General features: G+C 39.1%; 1 protein-coding gene across 2 annotated transcripts in view; it reads left to right on the top strand.

Annotated features, from left to right (window-relative positions):
• LOC133622311 (adenosine receptor A1-like) overlaps window positions 1-22,310 on the top strand; it is a 117,111-nt gene that overhangs the window by 74,779 nt on the left and 20,022 nt on the right. The window contains exon 1 of one of the 2 annotated variants that reach the window (XM_061984902.1): window positions 16,674-17,091. The exons of the other annotated variant lie outside the window; for it this stretch is intronic. Coding sequence (XP_061840886.1) covers window positions 16,757-17,091 — 335 coding nt within the window. The 5' untranslated portion in view covers window positions 16,674-16,756. Of the gene's footprint in view, window positions 1-16,673; window positions 17,092-22,310 lie in introns of those variants that run through there. 2 annotated transcript variants of the gene reach the window in all.

Below are 22,310 nucleotides of genomic sequence, written 5' to 3'. Positions count from 1 at the left end.
AGATTAACCGATCCGTCAGCAACCTTGACTTAAGGTATTTTTTTAAGGCAGAATCTATGTCCTTCATTAAAAGCCATAACCTCTCACTGAGGTAAGGTTATTTTACTTTTATATTTTTGTGGTGGCCCTGCAATGAGGTGGCGACTTGTCCAGGGTGTACCCCGCCTTCCGCCCGAATGCAGCTGAAATAGGCTCCAGCACCCTCTCGACCCCAATAGGGACAAGCGGTAGAAAATGGATGGATGTATGAATTTTTGTGGTTGTGTTTTGGTGAATTTAGATAGGATCTGAGTGACTGCATTTTTAAGAAAACTAGAACCTTGCTCACAGTCCTGGCCACAAACTAAATTATTATGAAAAGTCGTTTTTATTTCAGTGTCCAAAAGCTCCATATCACGCCTCGGGATAAATGATATGTAAGCTTTTTCTCTATTTTGAGCTTCCACACATGGTTAACAAAAAATAGCCCGGCAGGTGTCTTCACCATTCAGAATTATAATGTTTTTATAAAAAACGACTAAATAAAAAAAGAGGTGGTGTGTTATTATATGTTAAAAATAAAATCCAATGCAAGCGGACCAATTTCCCCCAGAATAGCTTGGAATGTGTAGGAGTAACAATTTCTCCTGAAATGTCTTTTAATGTTGTTGTTTTATATAGGCCACTTAATGAGAAGGATGTATTTCATGACATGTTGAAAAATGTACTTAAAGCTTGCAGTAACAAGGAAACTATTTTGATGGGTGATTTTAACCTAAATTGGTTGGATAAAGCATGTTCCAATAAGCTAAAGCATTTACCTAAACAGTTTAACCTAACCCAAATGATAAAGGATCCCACCAGAATAACTGGCTCCACTGAAACCCTGCTAGACTTGATATTTACCAATAAATCAGATTGTGTTAACAAAACTTAGAATTTAAGAACCGGTTTATCTGACCACAATCGAACACTGGTCTCAAGGAAACTCTCTAAGACACGTTATGGAAACCAAAATAGCTTACATATCATTTATCCCGAGGCGTGAATGGAGCTTTTGGACACTGAAATAAAAACGACTTTTCCTAATAATTAGTTTGTGGCCAGGACTGTGAGCAAGGTTCTAGTGTTCTTAAAAATGCAGTCACTCAGATCCTATCTAAATTCACCAAAACACAACCACAAAAATTCATCCAGAACTACACCCAGAAAATGACCAATAAACTAAAAATAAGACAGATCCAAGCAAATATTCTGTTGCCAAAGGTCTCAGAATAGACTATGTTTGATTTTAGAGTTGGAGCAACACTTCCTGTCCCATTTGGGAGTTCAAATACCTCATGGAAAATAATTTTGGGCAAAGGGCAAACAAAACTAATGACTAAGTAAAAACATTTTTTGTGTCTTTCTGACATTTCAAAAGAACACAATATAAACAAAACCTTCAATAGATATTTTTAATAGTATTCTTTTGTTCTGTGCAAAAAAAACATTCATCCTAAATGTGTTTCTACGACGGACTACACCGTTAAATTCGGCAAAGATTTCAAAATAAGAAAGAGTGATCATGGTATTTCACAACAGCACGAGACGTTTCAACAGTGAAGTCGTAAATGTGTCTCGGCAGCACATTAAATCATCTTAATGGGACAGTTTTAATGCGAACATTTTTGTGAGAATCCATTTTATTGCCTTATTATGCCAACATGGCCATGCTGCAATGTTGAAGCCACTGAATATAAATGTATTGAATTGGAGAGCTTAAAAGTACAACATAATTTTGTGCGCCGCACATGTCATCTTCACTCATATTCTTACACGGCCAGCGGGTCAGAAAATGAAGTCCTCGCCATGCCAGCCTCATCCTGGCGGTGAAATTGTCAGAAACGTTGTCAGTGCCTCCAAATGTGTGCAGGTCTGCGGAGGGTTGATGAGGAGCCGCGCGTTCTCGCTCTCTCTTTCTAAATCATCTTCCATCTAGCCACACACAGTCAACACAATCACAATGGGCCTCAATGCAGAGGTGTGGACTCGAGTCACATGACTTGGACTCGAGTCAGACTCGAGTCAGACTCGAGTCATGAATTTGATGACTTTAGACTCGACTTGACAAAATGTAAAGAGACTTGCAACTCGACTTAGACTTTAACATCAATGACTTGTGACTTCACTTGGACTTGAGCCTTTTGACTTGACATGACTTGACATGACTTGCTACTTTCCCCAAAATCCAACGTTTAAAAAGTTATTTGGGAGCGCTACGTATTTTTCATTTTCTTCGTCTGTGTCTCTCAGCGTGTTGTTCCTGTCAGCTGGTGTGCTGTCAGTACAACAGCCAATCAAATTAGATCTACGTTGTTTTCATCACGCAGCATTCATCCAATCAAATTGCAGTACAACCACCGAACAAGTTGTCAAACAACGCAACAATTATGCCAAAGTTGGTTTCGTTCGGGTATAAAAACTACGACTTGGTCAACAAAAAATGAATTGCCGTATGGAAATCATGCAGTTGTAATATTACAGACGGAGACGCAACAACGTTCAACATTTGAAGTTGCACAAAGAAGGGTAAGTTTTGAATGTAAGATAACGTTTATTGGCTAAGTTACGTGACTTGTATTTGCTGTGTAGTTAAATCAGTGAGGCTGCAAACTCACTGCTAACGTTATAACCATAGACATCTTATAAGTAGACGCAGCATGGAGCGCTACTGCCTACTGGCGCAGACGAGGCGCGGGGCCGCCATCTTGGAGTGGTGATCCACTCCACTCAGTGCAATTCATTTGGCAGGAACAATGAACTGTCAGCGCATTTAATTCATTTTACCTCACTGAATACCACTGATTTTCACCCCCCCTTTTTGTCATACGTGTAGCTATGATGACAGACACATGTTTTGGCGTGTTTTAGTATTCATAGTTTGCTTAACAGTAATATAATATTCTTATATGCTATAAGTGACCAGACGTCCGAGATCAAAACTGGGATTATAATCCTAGAGAAGGGGAAAAAACGGTAAACCATTTTTAAGTTGAAGAAACAATATGATCAGGTTATATATACATGCGTATATCCTACATAAACAATGTATGAATACATTAGATATCTATATATCTTAGGGACCTATAGTCTGTATCTCTGTTGCTGCAGCAGCAGAGAGTTTATTCTGTCTTGACACTTTGTATTGATATTTTCTATTACATTCTTCCCTTAAATGATAATATTTGCAGTGATTGTTTTATATGTATTATTTTATGTAAGTCGCTTTGGATAAAAGCGTCTGCCAAATACTTAAACATAAACACATATAAACACCTGAAAGTCTTCATATCAGCTAAAACCACCAATCTGTTTCACTGGATTCAGAATAAAACCAAATTCTGTTTTACCCAACAATGTTAGTATTTGAAAATTGTTACTTGAAGACTTATTCCTGGTTACAATTATACTGTTAAGAAAGTATTGTCTTATACTTTGCCTAAAATGAGAATGCATCATAATCAGTGGCGGCTGGTGAATTTTGTTTTAGGTGGGGCTGAAAGTTTGTAAACCAAACCCCTGTAGGGGCATCATCCTCCCCCAGAAGATTTATTTGTGATTTTCACATACAAATATTGAAGATCTTTGATCCTTCTCAACTCTGTGGTAATATTATTTTCATAAGATACAACCAATAGTACGTTAATGTTAAATCTTACTTGTGAAAAGTAATCCCCCGATTCCTATTTTCAACAGTCCGCTCATTTGAGCAGGAAAACGCTGAACACCAGCCCGGCATCTTTGTTTTCTACCTGTCAACTGTCAGTTTAGGCTGCTCGCCGGCTCCTCATCACCACTTCAAGATGGCGGCCAAATTGCTCACGTCACAGCAACCTGCGTCTACTTATAAGATGTCTATGGTTACAACGTCATTGCAAACACGGCAATCTGTTGCGTCCACTGCAGTTTGCTACCTTATTCATACTTTTTGTCAAGTGATTTTTTTTTAAGCAGGGTTGCATGAGGTACCTACACATAACGTTACGTTAGACAATGTATCACACACAGTAACGTAACGTTAGTCAATGTATCACACACAGTAACGTAACGTTAGTCAATGTATCACACACAGTAACAGTACGTTAGTCAATGTATCACACACAGTAACGTAAAGTTAGACGGTGGTCAGCAGCACCGCGTATTTTAGCCACCTACAAAAAGACAAACATAGTCAAATAAAGGTCAGTTAAAATGTATACTATATTAAGAATATGTGTACATATTGCATAGGGTCCTGACATCTAAAAAGTACAACTCTGTTCATTGTTATGTTCATATATTTGTTATGTTTTTCATGTGTACGCACACATAAACACACATACAGTATGAGATGAGATCAATGAGATAAGGTAAGAACAGGATAGAAACTGCTGTGGAACTAGTTACAATGCAATATGCCATTGAAATACAATGTTAACACTTTTGTGCAAATAAGTACAGTTGCACTTGTTTTTTTCAAATGTGTTTATTCTGTAAAGGAATGAGTTACATGTTTAAAATGACTGGTTAATAGTGCTATTTTGAAGTGCAATGTCAGCACTATCTTTTTCCCTGCAATTTCAAATGCACTTGTTTTAATAAATAAATACAGCATTTTAAAAGCATACACAATCTGTGTAAATATATTAGTCTGTGGTTAAACGACTTGAAAGGACTCGAAACTCAAAATGCAGGACTTGGGACTTGACTTGAGACTTTCCAGTCTTGACTTTGGACTTGACTCGGACTTGAGGGCAAAGACTTGAGACTTACTTGTGACTTGCAAAGCAATGACTTGGTCCCACCTCTGCCTCAATGTAAGATGGAGTTTGTGTGTGTGTGTGTGTGTGTGTGTGTGTGTGTGTGTGTGTGTGTGTGTGTGTGTGTGTGAGACGGTCCATTCCGTCACTTATTGCCTCGATGCAGGAGAACCAACTGATTTCACTCATTTACGGAAAGCAAGGTTGATTGACATCTATTTACATGCATAAGTATTTTTATTTTGACATCTAATTTGCACGTTTGACGAATATCCAAACATTTATTTTAGATTTTTTATCTATCTGAGTAGTAGCTTTAAGGCTTGCTACTGTATATATATATATATACACACACATATACATATATATATATATATATATATATATATATATATATATATATATATATATACACACACACACACATATCTCTGTATATGTGTGTGTGTAACTGTATATATATATATATATATATATATATATATATATATATATATATATATATATATATATATATATATATATATATATATAGTAGTATGAGAAAAATACAAATGGATTACAGGTTCATCCCAACATGTGCCTGTTTCGAAATCCCCCGATGAGTGAGAGACCACGAAACAGGCATGTTGGGATGAAGCTGTAGTCCATTTGTCTCTTTCTCATACTACTATATACCATGTATATATATATACATACACATACATACATACATACATACATACATACATATATATTAGGGGTGTGGGAAAAAATTGATTCGAATTCAAATCGAGATTCTCACGTTGTGAGATTTTTTTTTTTAATTAATCAATCCAAAAAAACAATACACAGCAATACCATAACAATGCAATTCAATTCCAAAACCAAACCCGACCCAGCAACACTCAGAACTGCAATAAACAGAGCAATTGAGAGGAGACACAAACACGACACAGAACAAACCAAAAGTAGTGAAACAAAAATGAATATTATAAACAACAGTATCAATATTAGTTACAATTTCAATATAGCAGTGATTCAAAATCCCTCATTGAGACTATCATTAGACATTTATAAAACAAAAAGAAAAAAAAAGAACAATAGTGTCACAGTGGCTTACACTTGCATCGCATCTCATAAACTTGACAACACACTGTGTCCAATATTTTCACAAAGATAAAATAAGTCATATTTTTGGTTCATTTAATAGTTAAAACAAATTTACATTATTGCAATCAGTTGATAAAACATTGTCCTTTAAAATTATAAAAGTTTTTTTACAAAAATCTACTAATCTGTGCATGTCAGCAGACTGCGGTAGATCCTGCTGAAATCATATGTATTGAATGAATAAAGAATAGTTTTGAATCGGGAAAAAATCGTTTTTGAATCGAGAATCGTGTTGAATTGAAAAAAAAACAACAACGATTTTGAATCAAATCGTGACCCCAAGAATCGATATTGAATCGAATCGTGGAACACCCAAAGATTCACAGCCCTTATACACAATTACGCAGTGCTATAATAAATACATTCTAACTAAATTAATAATAAATAATGATAATATAAGTTTCTTACAATAAGCAGCCTTGTGACGACTGGGTCGCATCGTGGTACGAGGTTGTTCTCCCAGGAATGCAGACGGCTTCGGACACAGCGTGCAGGTAGGAAAATGATTTATTAAGAATTAAATCATGAGGGAACAAACAAAAACTTGCTCATAGCACTACAGACAAAAACAAAGGGGCTAGCGTGGGAGCTAGCAAGAAAAAAAGCCTAGCGTGTAAACTAGCAGGAATAGAAATAGTCGTCAACTGTTGCATCAAGCAAATTAGGAAGCCAGACCGAGTGAGGCCAGGGCAAAGACTAAATAGCCCTCTGATTAGTGCCCGGACAACAGGTGAGCGTCCCGAACACTAACCAGAGGCAGGTGTGTGCAATATGCAGTCATGGCAACAGAAACAAACAAACTCAAGAGGTCCTGAAAACACAAGTGACTTGAAAACGTAAATAGAATATGATCCGGGCATCGGATCATAACAAGCCTACTGGAAAGGTAAACAATATGTATGCTCCCACACGCATGTTTTGTTAAGATTATCGATTGTTATTATTAAGTTTGTTTTATTATTTTATTTATTTTAAACAAAATGGAATTATACTTCGTTTTGTTTGTTTTTAGTTCAAATACCTATATAGTTTAATCAAGTCTATGTATGTTTGTTCCTTATAAAAAACAATAAAAATTAAGTTAAACATTTTTTATGTACATTTCTTAACCCTTGTGTTGTCCTCATTTCCTGTATATACCCCGTGTCCTCCGGGTCAAAATGACCCGTCTTCACTAAACCCCTAATATAAGCAGCTTAATTGAATTGAACATAACTGTAACAATGAAATTAAAGTGCAAATGAGAATAAAGCTTCACCACTTTAGTCATATTTGTTGCCCTAAAGAAACTTCTCTGTGACGTTAGCTCCAGACTTCTTCCACATGTTTGAGATTGTGAGTACTACCACAAGTGGTAGAAAAGTGTATTACAACTGAATGCTGCAGCGGCCCATACAGCTGAGAAACAAGCTCGCGGCCCGACAACGAGTCCCGGCCCTATGGTTAATAAACACTGATGTAGACCACAAGGAAGTGTTTTAAGTATGGAAAAAAAAATCATAATATGACCCTGTTAAAACAGCAAAAGTCCATTCCAGATGTTTAATAATAAATAGCTTAGTGTTTTCCATCCCTGCTGCTGTTCTCTGGTTGACCTATTTCACTAGACCAAGCCTTTTCTAACATCCCACACTACAAAATAATACAAGTATGTATGATTCCTGCTGATATCGTATCGGCTCAATATCAATATCGGCCAATACTTCCCATTGGAAGTGGAAAAAGTAGTATCTGGACGAGCCTTGTCATATTATAACAATTCGTTTCCATCCTTGATGCAGATTCCTGTCGGTCATGTAATATTTACAGACATTAAAAAGGGATCTTTGAACAACTTCCTGTTGCAAGATTTTTCCAATTTCCCTTGGGAACAATTTCCTATGTGGATCATTAAAGTTTGTCTAAGTCTAAGTCCAAGACAAACTGCGAGAAATCCGAGCCGGTCTTTGCCCTCCAACATCGCACCGTTCCCTGCTGGATGTGGACTACAGTCGACTAAAGTGGGTCACTGGAACAAATACTTCCCGGCTTTAATCTATCTCAGTTCTGGGAATGTCTGCATCATGTCAGACTTGACCCGAGAAGCCCTTGAGGCCATTTTAAAAACTGCAGACACATATGTCCATTTATCCAAAAAACAACTAATAAGTTATTTCAAATGTCAATCAATACATGATAAACTAGGAGCCAGAGCAGGTGAGCCAGTACAGGCGTAATATGATCCATCTTTCTTGTCCTAGTCAAAAGTCTAGCAGCAGCATTTTCAACCAACTGTGATCTTTTACTTCTGGACATGGGGAGCCCCGAAAATAATAGGTTGCAATAATCGAGACAAGACGTACACGTTGTATGTTTCAGCACTCCTTCCTTTGCTTGCTAGGTGCGCTGATTACACAGACACCAGTTTCTGTTTATTGATTAGTGTCCCCACCTGCTTCCGCCACTAATCACGCCCCTTTTTATAACCGTCTCACCCTGCCAATATTTACGGAGTTTTTGTTCGCCTGTCATATATAAAGGATCTTTGACTATACCGTTTTTGCAGCACGTCTTTAAAAAAAACAAACAAACAAAAAAAAAACTGCAGAGTGTTCATGTCATGTATGAAGGATCTTTGTCAAGTGTTTTCCGCAGCACATCTCTAAAAATCTTTGACTGCTGTTTTTGCAGCACATCTTTAGAAAAAACAGTTTTGTGCTCCTTTCATATATAGAGGATATTTGACTACTGTTTTTGTGGTAAACATGTGAATAAAGAGCAGAGTGTTCCTATCATTTATAGAAGATATCTTTGCTTAAGTGTACTAGTAGCCAGTGCGGGTGGCCAATATAGGCGTAATATGATCCAACTTTCTTGTCCTAATCAAAAGTCTAGCAGCAGCATTTTGAACTAACTGTAATCTTTTACTTCTCGAAATGGGGAGCCCCGAAAATAATACGTTACAGTAATCAAGAAAAGATGTACATGTTGTATGTTTCAGCACATTAGTGCCCCCAACTGCTGCCACCACTAATCACGGCCCTTTTTATACTCGTCTCACCCTGCCAGTCCTTGCGGAATGTTTGTTCGTCTATCTAATATAAAGGATCTTTGACTATACAGTTTTTACAGCACGTCTTTAAAAAAAAAACCAAAAAACTGCAGAGTGCTCCTGTCACGTATGAAGGATCTTTGTCAAGTGTTTTCTGCAGTGCATCTCTAAAAACAGTAAAGGGCTCTTGACACATTTAGAAGATCTTTGACTGGTGTTTTTGCAGCACATCTTTAAAAAAAAACAGCCTTGTGTTCCTTTCATATATAGAGGATCTTTGACTACTGTTTTTGTGGTAAACATGCGAAGAAAGAGCATAGTGCTCCTGTCATTTATAGAAGATCTTTGGCTTAAATGTACTAGTAGCCAGTGCAGGTGGGCCAATTTAGGCGTAATATGATCCAACTTTCTTGTCCTAGTCAGTCTAGCAGCAGAAATGTTGAACCAACTGTAATCTTTTACTTCTCGACATTGGGAGCCCCGAAAATAATATGTTACAGTAATTGAGACGAGATGCACTTGTTTCACGTTTCAGCACATTAGTGTCCCCACCTGCTGCCGCCACTAATCACGCCCCTTTTTACACCCGTCTCACCCTGTCAGTCCTTGCAGAATTTTTGTCCGCCTGTCATATATATGATCTTTGACTATACTATTTTTGCAGTACGTCTTTAAAAAAAACAACAACAAAAAAAACTGCAGTGTGCTCTTGTCACGTATGAAGGATCTTTGTCAAGCACATCTCTAAAACCAGCAGAGGGCTCTTGACACGTTTAGAGGATCTTTGACTGGTGTTTTTGCAGCACATCTTTAGAAAAAAAACAGCTTTGTGCTCCTTTCGTAGATCTTTGACTACTGTTTTTGTGGTAAACCTGTGAAGAAAGACCAGAGTGCTCCTGTCATTTATGGCTTAAGTGTATTAGTAGCCAGTGCAGGTGGGCCAATATAGGCGTAATATGATACAACTTTCTTGTCCGTGTCATAAATCTAGCAGCCGCATTTTCAACCAACTGTAATCTTTTAATGCTAGACTTAGGGAGACCCGAAAATAATACTTTACAATAATCAAGACAAGACGTAACAAACACATGAATATGTTGTATGTTTCAGCACTCCTTCCTTTGTTTAAGTTCTGGTTGCAAGGTGCGCTGATCACACACACCACTTTCTGTTTAATGATTAGTGTCCCCACCTGCTGCCGCCACTAATCACGGCCCTTTTAATACCCGTCTCACCCTGCCTGTCCTTGCGGAATTTTGGTTCGTGGGTTGCGACTCTTTATGTTTGGCTTTACCTTACTACCCACGTTGTTCAGGTTATGCTAAAAGCTTTATGTTAGATGCGCTTCTATGTATCTTTGCCTTGTTTAAAGACGGATTAAACCAGCTTCGTACCTAATTGTTTCCAAACGATGTCTGTAACACGGCAGTAAAACGGCTGATCAAACAAAACAGAAGTCATCATCATGGACATACTAGCTGTGGAAGCTAGCTCTCCAATCAGCTAAACAGACTCAATAACTCCACAGTGACGTTTTGGTGAATTTACTGAGGAATTTGTGAAACAATACAAAAAGAATGCCATTAATAATACTAACACAGGCACTCGTACACGTTTTAGCATATTAGCTAATGCTAACGGCACTAGCTTGATTACATTAAGATAGCACGTACAAATATGCATGAAAACACTCCTACAGACATCACACAAGGGGAGGGTTTAGTAAGTAAGAATTGTTTTAGTTGTATTGTAAAACTTACAAACGTTGCTTGGAGTGATAAATGAAAAGTCCTTTCGAGCAGAAACGCTTTGGACGGTTATACTTCCGGTTGAAAGAACAAAACAGGAAGTGCATTTTCAACCCGCAGCACCTGCAGTGAGCGAACTCGTCCAAAGGTTGCCGCCATAGCACAAACAATAACACACCTTTTCAGTGTTGAATACAAAACAACATGGCCGCTAGCAAAGAAAAATCCATTAATTAGCTGCACCCTTTTATAAGTCCGCCTGTCATATATATGATCTTTGACTATACTATTTTTGCAGTACGTCTTTAAAAAAAACAACAACAAAAAAAACTGCAGTGTGCTCTTGTCACGTATGAAGGATCTTTGTCAAGCACATCTCTAAAACCAGCAGAGGGCTCTTGACACGTTTAGAGGATCTTTGACTGGTGTTTTTGCAGCACATCTTTAGAAAAAAAACAGCTTTGTGCTCCTTTCGTAGATCTTTGACTACTGTTTTTGTGGTAAACCTGTGAAGAAAGACCAGAGTGCTCCTGTCATTTATGGCTTAAGTGTATTAGTAGCCAGTGCAGGTGGGCCAATATAGGCGTAATATGATACAACTTTCTTGTCCGTGTCATAAATCTAGCAGCCGCATTTTCAACCAACTGTAATCTTTTAATGCTAGACTTAGGGAGACCCGAAAATAATACTTTACAATAATCAAGACAAGACGTAACAAACACATGAATATGTTGTATGTTTCAGCACTCCTTCCTTTGTTTAAGTTCTGGTTGCAAGGTGCGCTGATCACACACACCACTTTCTGTTTAATGATTAGTGTCCCCACCTGCTGCCGCCACTAATCACGGCCCTTTTAATACCCGTCTCACCCTGCCTGTCCTTGCGGAATTTTGGTTCGTGGGTTGCGACTCTTTATGTTTGGCTTTACCTTACTACCCACGTTGTTCAGGTTATGCTAAAAGCTTTATGTTAGATGCGCTTCTATGTATCTTTGCCTTGTTTAAAGACGGATTAAACCAGCTTCGTACCTAATTGTTTCCAAACGATGTCTGTAACACGGCAGTAAAACGGCTGATCAAACAAAACAGAAGTCATCATCATGGACATACTAGCTGTGGAAGCTAGCTCTCCAATCAGCTAAACAGACTCAATAACTCCACAGTGACGTTTTGGTGAATTTACTGAGGAATTTGTGAAACAATACAAAAAGAATGCCATTAATAATACTAACACAGGCACTCGTACACGTTTTAGCATATTAGCTAATGCTAACGGCACTAGCTTGATTACATTAAGATAGCACGTACAAATATGCATGAAAACACTCCTACAGACATCACACAAGGGGAGGGTTTAGTAAGTAAGAATTGTTTTAGTTGTATTGTAAAACTTACAAACGTTGCTTGGAGTGATAAATGAAAAGTCCTTTCGAGCAGAAACGCTTTGGACGGTTATACTTCCGGTTGAAAGAACAAAACAGGAAGTGCATTTTCAACCCGCAGCACCTGCAGTGAGCGAACTCGTCCAAAGGTTGCCGCCATAGCACAAACAATAACACACCTTTTCAGTGTTGAATACAAAACAACATGGCCGCTAGCAAAGAAAAATCCATTAATTAGCTGCACCCTTTTATAAGCCGCAGGGAACAAAGTGTGGGGGAAAAAATAGGGTAAAATAGGGTAAATGCAGAATATTTGATGATTATCAGAACGCACACAATACTGGGAGGAGGTGATGCAAATGTAATCAAATACCACGTGCAATGTGATTTAGCAAGACTAAAACCATTCTGTTGTGGGCTTTGTACCGAGGATGTCGTTGTGGCTTGTGCAGCCCTTTGAGACACTTGTGATTTAGGGCTATATAAATAAAGATTGATTGATTGATTGATTCTGCGGCCGCTGTTTTGCGTCTATATTTAGCACATGTTGAAAGTGCGTGCAGACTGGCACAGTGACGCACAAATGGTCAAGGAGAAGCACAGACACACGATGGACAGAAAGGGAACTGTGAGGGGTGTACTCACTTCTGTGAGATACTGTGCCCACCATTTTTTACTGTACTGATGATGTCATCGGTGTGGGGGAGGGGCAGGTGGTTTTTGCAGATATGAAATATGTCTGTGAGGGATGAGCTCCTGACAGATGATGAAGCAGGGAGACATACATGAATCATCTCCTTCATTTCACTCAAGGTGAGGAGAAGGAGAAAACTCATCAATCTTCTCGTACATGTGCTGGTTCTTAATGTCCTGTTTTAGTCCTTGGGAATACAACTCAAGTGTGACATCACTAAAGTATTTACATGGGCTTGAGGTCTGGGCTCTCAAGTCCTTCTACACCTCACTTCACTTTGTGCACGAGGGCATGTCTTCATGCTTCAATCTTTGACCAGTGTTTTTGTGGAACGTCTTAATAAACTATTTAATGAAATAACACAGCAGAGTACTCCTGTCATATGTAGAGGATCTTTGACGACTGTTTTGGTCCAATATCTTAATGAAATATTAAAAAAAAAAAAAAAAAACTCAGCAGAGTACTCCTGTCATATATAGAGGGTCTTTGACTAGTGTTTTTGTGGAACATCTTAATAGAATATTTACTACAATAACACAGCAGGTGGCTGCAGGATTAGGTCTTTGCTTTTTGCAGATGATGTGGTCTTGATGGCTTCATCTGGCCAGGATCTTCAGCTCTCACTGGATCGGTTCGCAGCTGAGTGTGAAGCGACTGGGATGAGAATCAGCACCTCCAAGTCCGAGTCCATGGTTCTCGCCCGGAAAAGGGTGGAGTGCCATCTCCGGGTTGGGGAGGAGATCTTGCCCCAAGTGGAGGAGTTCAAGTACTTCAGAGTCTTGTTCACGAGTGAGGGAAGAGTGGATCGTGAGATCGACAGGCGGATCGGTGCGGCGTCTTCAGTAATGCGGACGCTGTATCGATCCGTTGTGGTGAAGAAGGAGCTGAGCCGGAAGGCAATTCTCTCAATTTACCGGTCGATATACGTTCCCATCCTCACCTATGGTCATGAGCTTTGGGTTATGACCGAAAGGACAAGATCACGGGTACAAGCGGCCGAAATGAGTTTCCTCCGCCGGGTGGCGGGGCTCTTCCTTAGAGATAGGGTGAGAAGCTCTGTCATCCGGGGGGAGCTCAAAGTAAAGCCGCTGCTCCTCCACATCGAGAGGAGCCAGATGAGGTGGTTCGGGCATCTGGTCAGGATGCCACCCGAGCGCCTCCCTAGGGAGGTGTTTAGGGCACGTCCGACCGGTAGGAGGCCACGGGGAAGACCCAGGACACGTTGGGAAGACTATGTCTCCCGGCTGGCCAGGGAACGCCTCGGGATCCCCCTGGAGGAGCTGGACGAAGTGGCTGGGGAGAGGGAAGTCTGGGCTTCCCTGCTTAAGCTGCTGCCCCCACGACAGCGGAAGAAGATGGATGGATGGATGGATGGAACACAGCAGAGTACTACTGTCATATATAGAGGATCTTTGACTAGTGTTTTTGTGGAACATCTTAATAGAATATTTACCACAATAACACAGCAGAGTACTACTGTCATATATAGAGGATCTTTGACTAGTGTTTTTGTGGAACATCTTAATAAAATATTTACTACAATAACACAGCAGAGATCTTTGACTAGTGTTTTTGTCCAATATCTTAATAAAATATTTACTACAATAATACAGCAGAGTACGCCTGTCACTAATAGAGGATCTTTGACTAGTGTTTTTGTGGAGCATCTTAATAAAATATTTACTACAATAATACAGCAGAGTACTCCTGTCATTAACAGAGGATCTTTGACTAGTGTTTTTGTGGAACATCGTAATAAAACATTTATTAAAATAACAGCAGAGTACTCTTGTCATATGTAGAGGATCTTTGACGAGTGTTTTTGTGGAACGTCTTAAAAATATATTTAATACAATAACACAATAACTCCAGTCATATATAGAAGATCTTTGACTAGTGTTTTTGTGGAACGTCTTAAAAAATATTTAATACAATAACACAGTAGAGTATTCCTGTTATTTATAGAGGATCTTTGACTAGTGGTTTTGTGCAATATCTTAATAAAATAATTAATGAAATATGTTATTTATAGAGGATCTTTGACTAGTGTTTTTGTGGAACGTCTTAAAAAATATTTTATACAATAACACAACAGAGTACTCCTGTCATATAGAGAATCTTTGACTAGTGTTTTGTGGAACATCTTAATAAAATGTTTAATAAAATAACACCGCAGAGTACTCCTGTCATGTATAAACGATCTTTGGCTAATCTTTCTGTGGCACACCTTTAGAAAACAAAAAGCATAGTGCTCCTGTCATTTATAGAGGATCTTTGACTACTGTTTTTGCGCAAATCCGTGAAAAAAAGAGAAGAGTGTTCCTGTCATTTATAGACGATCTTTGACTAGTGTTTCTGCAGCTCACCTTTAGAAAAAAAACATAGTGCTCCTGTCATTTATAGAGGATCTTTGACTAGTGTTTTTGCAGCTCACCTTTAGAAAAAAAAACATAGTGCTCCTGTCATTTATAGAGGATCTTTGACTAGTGTTTTTGCAGCTCACCTTTAGAAAAAAAACCATAGTGCTCTTGTCATTTATAGAGGATCTTTGACTAGTGTTTTTGCAGCAAATCTGTGAAAAAAGAGAAGAGTGCTCCTGTCATTTATAGACGATCTTTGACTAGTGTTTCTGCAGCTCACCTTTAGAAAAAAAACATAGTGCTCCTGTCATTTATAGAGGATCATTGACTAGTGTTTTTGCAGCTCACCTTTAGAAAAAAAACCATAGTGCTCTTGTCATTTATAGAGGATCTTTGACTAGTGTTTTTGCAGCACATTTAAAAAAAAAACCACAGCAGAGAAAATCTTGGACCGACGTTTTTAGTTAAAACAACAAATACTATTTAAAATAAATGAAATAATATATTGTATTTTTTGTCATATAGAAAATATTTGCCGATATTTTTAAAGCAACTTCTTAAAAACCTCAGAACACTCAGAGAGGATTTTGACTTGTTTTTTAAAATTTTGCGGTTCTGAAAAATAGCACAATGCTGCTGTCATTTAGAGCAAGGATTCTCAAACTGTGGTACGTGTACCACTCGCGGGACGCCCGAGTTGGTCCTGCACGTGTGCACGCACGCTGTCGGGAGGCGGCGGGAGGAGAAAGAGTTCCTCCGGATCCACGATGACAACACGTTTGACGAGGCGCTTGTTCGAATTCCTCACAAAACGATCGCTTCTGTGTAAAAATGACTCACTTGAGTGGTACATCTAGTGGTACGCCAAAAAAACAAAACCTCACTCAATTAAAGTACAGTGTTTTATTTTCCCTTTATTCAAACACTGTGCTACTGTTCAAACTGTGTGTGACGTTACAGTGGTCAAAATAATTACTTCCGCCTTGTTTTTAATGAATACTCGGAGCTACTATGCTACTGTAGCTCAGTGTGGGTCATTATGGTGGCACTTGGAGAGCCAAGTGTTTTCTGAGGTAGTACTTGGTGAAAAAAGTTGGAGAACCACTGATATAGAGGATCTTTGTTTTCCTTCTCTGTTGCCATTTGATTAGGTAGAAGGAATAACCCAGAAGTGGACAGGAACATCATATTTATTGTTTTCCTGCATTTTCAACTTTCTGTCTCCACCAGATGAGAAGAAGACTCCGCATGACTGACTTGTTGGCTCACATGACGCGAGACAAAAAAAACAAACGTCTGCTGAATAATCGTGACAACGTGATAAGATGCGATGTTGCAATTATTCACGTGAGTCATTTTTACGCAGAAGCGATCGTTTTGTGAGGAATTCGAACCTATGCCTCCTCATCGTGGATCCGGAGGAACCACTTTCTCTTTCTCCTCCCGCCGCCTCCCAAGAGCGTGCGTGCGTGCGTGCGTGCGCGTGTGCACGCGTCCAGGACCAACTCGGGCGTCCCGCGCGCGCATCCGCACGTTCCGGCGCGAGACGACTCGATCCGAGCGGGACTTTTTCTCTGGGAAGCTTTTCTTTTTGATTTATTGACGCGCGTCCGAGCGCGCGGCCCCTATCATGAAGTTTCCGTCGCCGGAAACCCTCTATATATGCATGGAGCTGCTCGTCGCCGTGTCGTCGGTGGTCGGTAACGTGATGGTGGTGTGGGCCGTGCGCATCAACCGCTCGCTGCGGGACACCACCTTCTGCTTCATTGTCTCCCTGGCCTTGGCTGACATTGCGGTGGGCGCGCTGGTCATCCCCCTCGCCATCACCATCAGCGTCGGACCCCTGACGCACTTCTACAGCTGCCTGCTGGTCGCCTGTACCATGCTGGTCCTCACGCAAAGTTCCATCCTCGCCCTGCTGGCCATCGCCATCGACCGCTACTTGAGGGTGAGGATCCCCATGAGGTAGGAGGACTCCGCCTTTTGTGGTCCCGCGCCTTTTTGTCTGGATCGCAGTCAGCGTCTTTCTCTCCGTGGTTTTGGTTTTAACCGCGCGCAAAAGTCCAAAAACTGAATCTGGATTCTCAACTTTGTAAAGTTAAAAGGCTTTTTAGTGCGATACCACTGTTTTGACAGTTTGGTATTGGCGATACCGATGCGTTAGCCGATACCGTGTGCAAATGTATGTAATGTATCTGCTAAAATTTGTAAAGTTGAGCGTTTCAAATTAATAGCAGAAAAAAATACCAGACCTAGTTATTTGTTTATTTCAAACTTTGTATATCAGAAATAATAATCGGGGTCATTGCATTTATTCTGGCAGGCCCTTGATAAAAATGGATTCCCGCACGCTTGCTAAAACTTTGTCTGTCCACAACTGATTACTATAAGACAGGGGTGTCAAACTAATTTTAGATCAGGGGTCACATAGAGAAAAATCTACTCAGAAGTGGGCCGGACTGGTAAAATTACGGCACAATAACATAAAAATAAAGACAACTTCAGATTGTTTTCTTTGTTTAAAAATAGAACAAGCACATTCTGAAAATGTACAAATCATAATGTTGTTAGGTTTTTTTTGCGGTTGATCTTTATTTGTCGTTATTTATGTTATTTTATTTTATTTATTCATTTATTTTTTTCATTTTCATCCATCCGTCCATTTTCTACTGCTTGTTCCTGTCGGGGTCGTGGGGGGTGCTGGAGCCTATCTCAGCTGCATTCGGGCGGAAGGCGGGCTACACTCTGGACAAGTCGCCACCTCATCATCTCAAAGATAAACAGACAACATTCACACTCACATTCACACACTAGTGCCAATTTAGTGTTGCTAATCAACCTATTTATTTATTTCTGAATAAATGATGTGATAATGTTCATCAGTCAACTCATTGGTGTTAATTTTCAATCTATCAAGATAAAAAATAATAATATTGAAATCAAATTACAGGATGTTATTTATGTAGTTTGCTCATTTTCCTTGACTGGTGAAATATCATGTGGTTAATTTTTATTTTTTTACATATGCAGCATAATCTACAAAGATACAAATAATTGCTATTGCGACATCTAGTGGACACATTTAGAACAGCTGTTTCTTTCATTCAAAAACTCCGGCTCATTTTTATACTTCTCCTGCGGGCCGGAAAACCTGTCACCCGATTGTAGCTGGGATAGGCTTGAGCGCACCCTGCGAACCCGAAGGGAATAAGCGGTAGAAAATGGATGGATGGATGGATGGATGGAGAAAAATCTACTCCCAAGTGGGCCAGAATGGTAAAATCACGGCACGATAACTTAAAAATAAAGACAACTTCAGATTGTTTTCTTTGTTTAAAAATAGAGCAAACACATTCTGAAAATGTACAAATCATAATGTTTTTTTTTTTTACACTTACATGTTGCGGTTGATAGTATTCCATCTTTATTTGTCGTTATTTATTTTATTTTATTTATTCATTTATTTTTTAAATGTATTTTATTTTATTTTTTTCTGAATAAATTATGTGGTAATGTTCATTGGTGTTAATTTTCAATCTTTAAAAATAAAAAAATTATATCGAAATCAAATTACAGGATGTTATTTATGTTGATAGATGCCTGGTACTCTCTGCAGTTATACATGTGGATAGATGCCTGGTACTTTCTGCAGTTATACATGCGAATAGATGCCTGGTACTTTCTGCAGTTATCCATGTGGATAAATTCATGGCACGTTCTGCAGTTACACATGCGGATAGATGCATGGTGCGGATAGATGCATGGCACTTTCTGCAGTTATACATGCTAATAGATGCCTGGTACTTTTTGCAGTTATTCATGTTGACAGATGTCTGGTACTCTCTGCAGTTATAAATGTTGATAGATGCCTGGTACTTTATTATGTGGATAGATGCCTGGTACTCTCTGCAGTTATACATCATAGATACATGGTACTTTCTGCAGTTATACATGTGGATAGATGCATGGTACTTTCTGCAGTTATACATGTGGATAGATGCATGGTACTTTCTGCAGTTATACATGTGGATAGATGCATGGTACTTTCTGCAGTTATACATGTGGATAGATGCATGGTACTTTCTGCAGTTATACATGTTGGATAGATGCCTGGTACTCTCAGCAGTTATGAATGTTGATAGATGCATGGTACTTTCTGCAGTTATACATGTGGATAGATGCATGGTACTTTCTGCAGTTATACATGTTGATAGATGCCTGGTATTCTCTGCAGTTATAAATGTTGATAGATGCATGGTACTTTATTATGTGGATAGATGCCTGGCCCTTTTTGCAGTTATACATGTTGATAGATGCCTGGTACTCTCTGCAGTTATACATCATAGATACATGGTACTTTCTGGAGTTATAAATGTGGATAGATGCATGGTACCTTCTGCAGTTATACATGTGGATAGATGCATGGTACTTTCTGCAGTTATACATGTGGATAGATGCATTGTACTTTCTGCAGTTATACATGTTGATAGATGCCTGGTACTCTCTGCAGTTATACATGTGGATAGATGCATGGTACTTTCTGTAGTTATACATGTTGATAGATGCCTGGTACTCTCTGCAGTTATAAATGTTGATAGATGCATGGTACTTTCTGCAGTTATACATGTGGATATATGCCTGGTACTCTCTGCAGTTATAAATATTGATAGATGCATGGTACTTTCTGCAGTTATACATGTTGATCGATGCCTGGTACTCTCTGCAGTTATAAATGTTGATAGATGCATCGTACTGTCTGCACTTTTACATGTTGATAGATGCATGGTACTTTCTGCAGTTATACATGTGGATAGATGCATGGTGCTTTCTGCAGTTATACATGTGGATAGATGCCTGGTACTCTCTGCAGTTATAAATGTTGATAGATGCATGGTACTTTCTGCAGTAATACATGTTGATAGATGCCTGGTACTCTCTGCAGTTATACACGTGGGTAGATACATGGTACTTTCTTCAGTTATACATGTGGATAGATGCCTGGTACTCTCTGCAGTTATAAATGTTGATAGATGCATGGTACTTTCTGCGGATAGATGCATGGTACTTTCTGCAATTATACATGTTGATTGATGCATGGTACTTTCTGCAGTTATACATGTTGATAGATGCAAGGTACTCTCTGCAGTTATACATGTTGATAGATGCATGGTACTTTCTGCAGTTATACATGTGGATAGATGCCTGGTACTCTCTGCAGTTATAAATGTTGATAGATGCATGGTACTTTCTGCAGTTATACATGTGGATAGATGCCTGGTACTCTCTGCAGTTATAAATGTTGATAGATGCATGGTACTTTCTGCAGTTATACATGTTGATAGCTGCAAGGTACTCTCTGCAGTTATTAGGGATGTCCTGATCCGATATTTGGATCGGATCGGCTGCCGATATTTGCCAAAAATTGCGTATCGGCAAGGCATGGGAAAATGCCGATCCAGATCCAGTTTAAAAAAAAACTCCGGTCCGTGTTTTCCAACGCACCGATTTAAATAATACATTCCACTTTTCTGCTGCTCCGTAATTTCCGTTCCGCATTTTCCAGCACACCTTCAACACATCCACAAGTCTGTGAATTCTCACGCAGTTGCTTTTAGCTGCTGGTATTACACGACAGGCTCTTCTCACTCTTTCCTGTGTCTCCCTCTCACAGACAACGAGCGCACCTTCTTACACACGTCACATACTGTCACGTCATACGTCACATACTGTCACGTCATACGTCACATACGTATACGTCCTCCCCGAGCAGAAAGGTAGCAGCATGGCTAACGTTAGCTGTGATGCTAGCGCAGCCGTGCGAGCAACGCTCCCTCTAAGGTGCTCGCCTGTGCAATTGCGCACTGTTTAAACGTCCTCTGCGCATAGCAAATCTATGCCACGCACAAAATCTAATAAAAAAATAAGCGCATAACAATTTTCGATACACGGACACGACAGAGAAAACAGTTTTCGTCATCATTGTTCAAATATTGTGACGTCTGTCGAGAAAAATTTCCACATCAACACCGTATGAAAAATTTAGTGATTTTTTTAGTTGTGATTTCCTTCTCTGCATGAAAGTTTAAAAGTAGCATATATTAATGCAGTATGAAGAAGAATGTTTTAATGTAGACATGCAAGCCTTGAAAGAAAATTTTGAAAAACAAGACTACATTTCCTGCAAATGGGTGCAATTTTACCCTATATTTTAACTTTAGATTTATTCTCATATCAAACTCTGACACTTACATCCGGCGCCCCCCTCCACACCCTGGATTATAAATAATGTAAATAATTCAATGGGATTATCTTGTGTGATGACTGTATTATGATGATAGTATATATCTGATAGTATATATCTGTATCATGAATCAATTTAAGTGGACCCCGACTTAAACAAGTTGAAAAACTTATTGGGGTGTTACCATTCAGTGGTCAATTGTACGGAATATGTACTTCACTGTGCAACCTACTAATAAAAGTCTCAATCAATCAATCAAAACACATAGAATCATCATACTGCTGTGATTATATGCATCAAGTGTTCATTCAAGGCTAAGGCAAAATATCGAGATATATATTGTGTATCGCAATATGGCCTTAAAATATCGCACTATTAAAAAAAGGCCATATCGCCCAGCCCTAGTTCAATGATGCCATTTCTGTTTGTCATGTATAATTTTGTCTATTTTGTGTTTATCCTTGAATAAACAGGTCAGTTTCTTGTTACCAACCATTGTGTATTATTCAAACTCCCCTAATTCAGCTGGCTAGTTGTTATCAAAAGTACTAAAACCCTTTTCAACATGATTCTGACAACTAAGTAGGCTAAATAACTTTAAACTTTAATACATTCTCGGATAGGCCAGTATCGGTCAGTATCGGTATCGGTCAGTATCGGTATCGGATCGGAAATGCAAACACAATATCGGTATCGGATCGGAAGTGCAAAAACCTGGATCGGGACATCCCTAGCAGTTATACATGTTGATAGATGCCTGGTACTCTCTGCAGTTATACATGTGGATAGATGCATGGTACTTTCTGCAGTTATACATGTGGATAGATACATGGTACTTTCTTTAGTTATACATGTGGATAGATGCATGGCATGTTCTGCAGTTATACATGTGGATATATGCATGGTACTTTCTGCAGTTATACATGTTGATAGATGCCTGGCA

The sequence above is a fragment of the Nerophis lumbriciformis genome, linkage group LG23 (genome assembly GCF_033978685.3).
Source record: "Nerophis lumbriciformis linkage group LG23, RoL_Nlum_v2.1, whole genome shotgun sequence".
Classification (NCBI taxonomy): domain Eukaryota; kingdom Metazoa; phylum Chordata; class Actinopteri; order Syngnathiformes; family Syngnathidae; genus Nerophis; species Nerophis lumbriciformis.
This window is presented reverse-complemented; position numbering and strand designations above follow the sequence as displayed.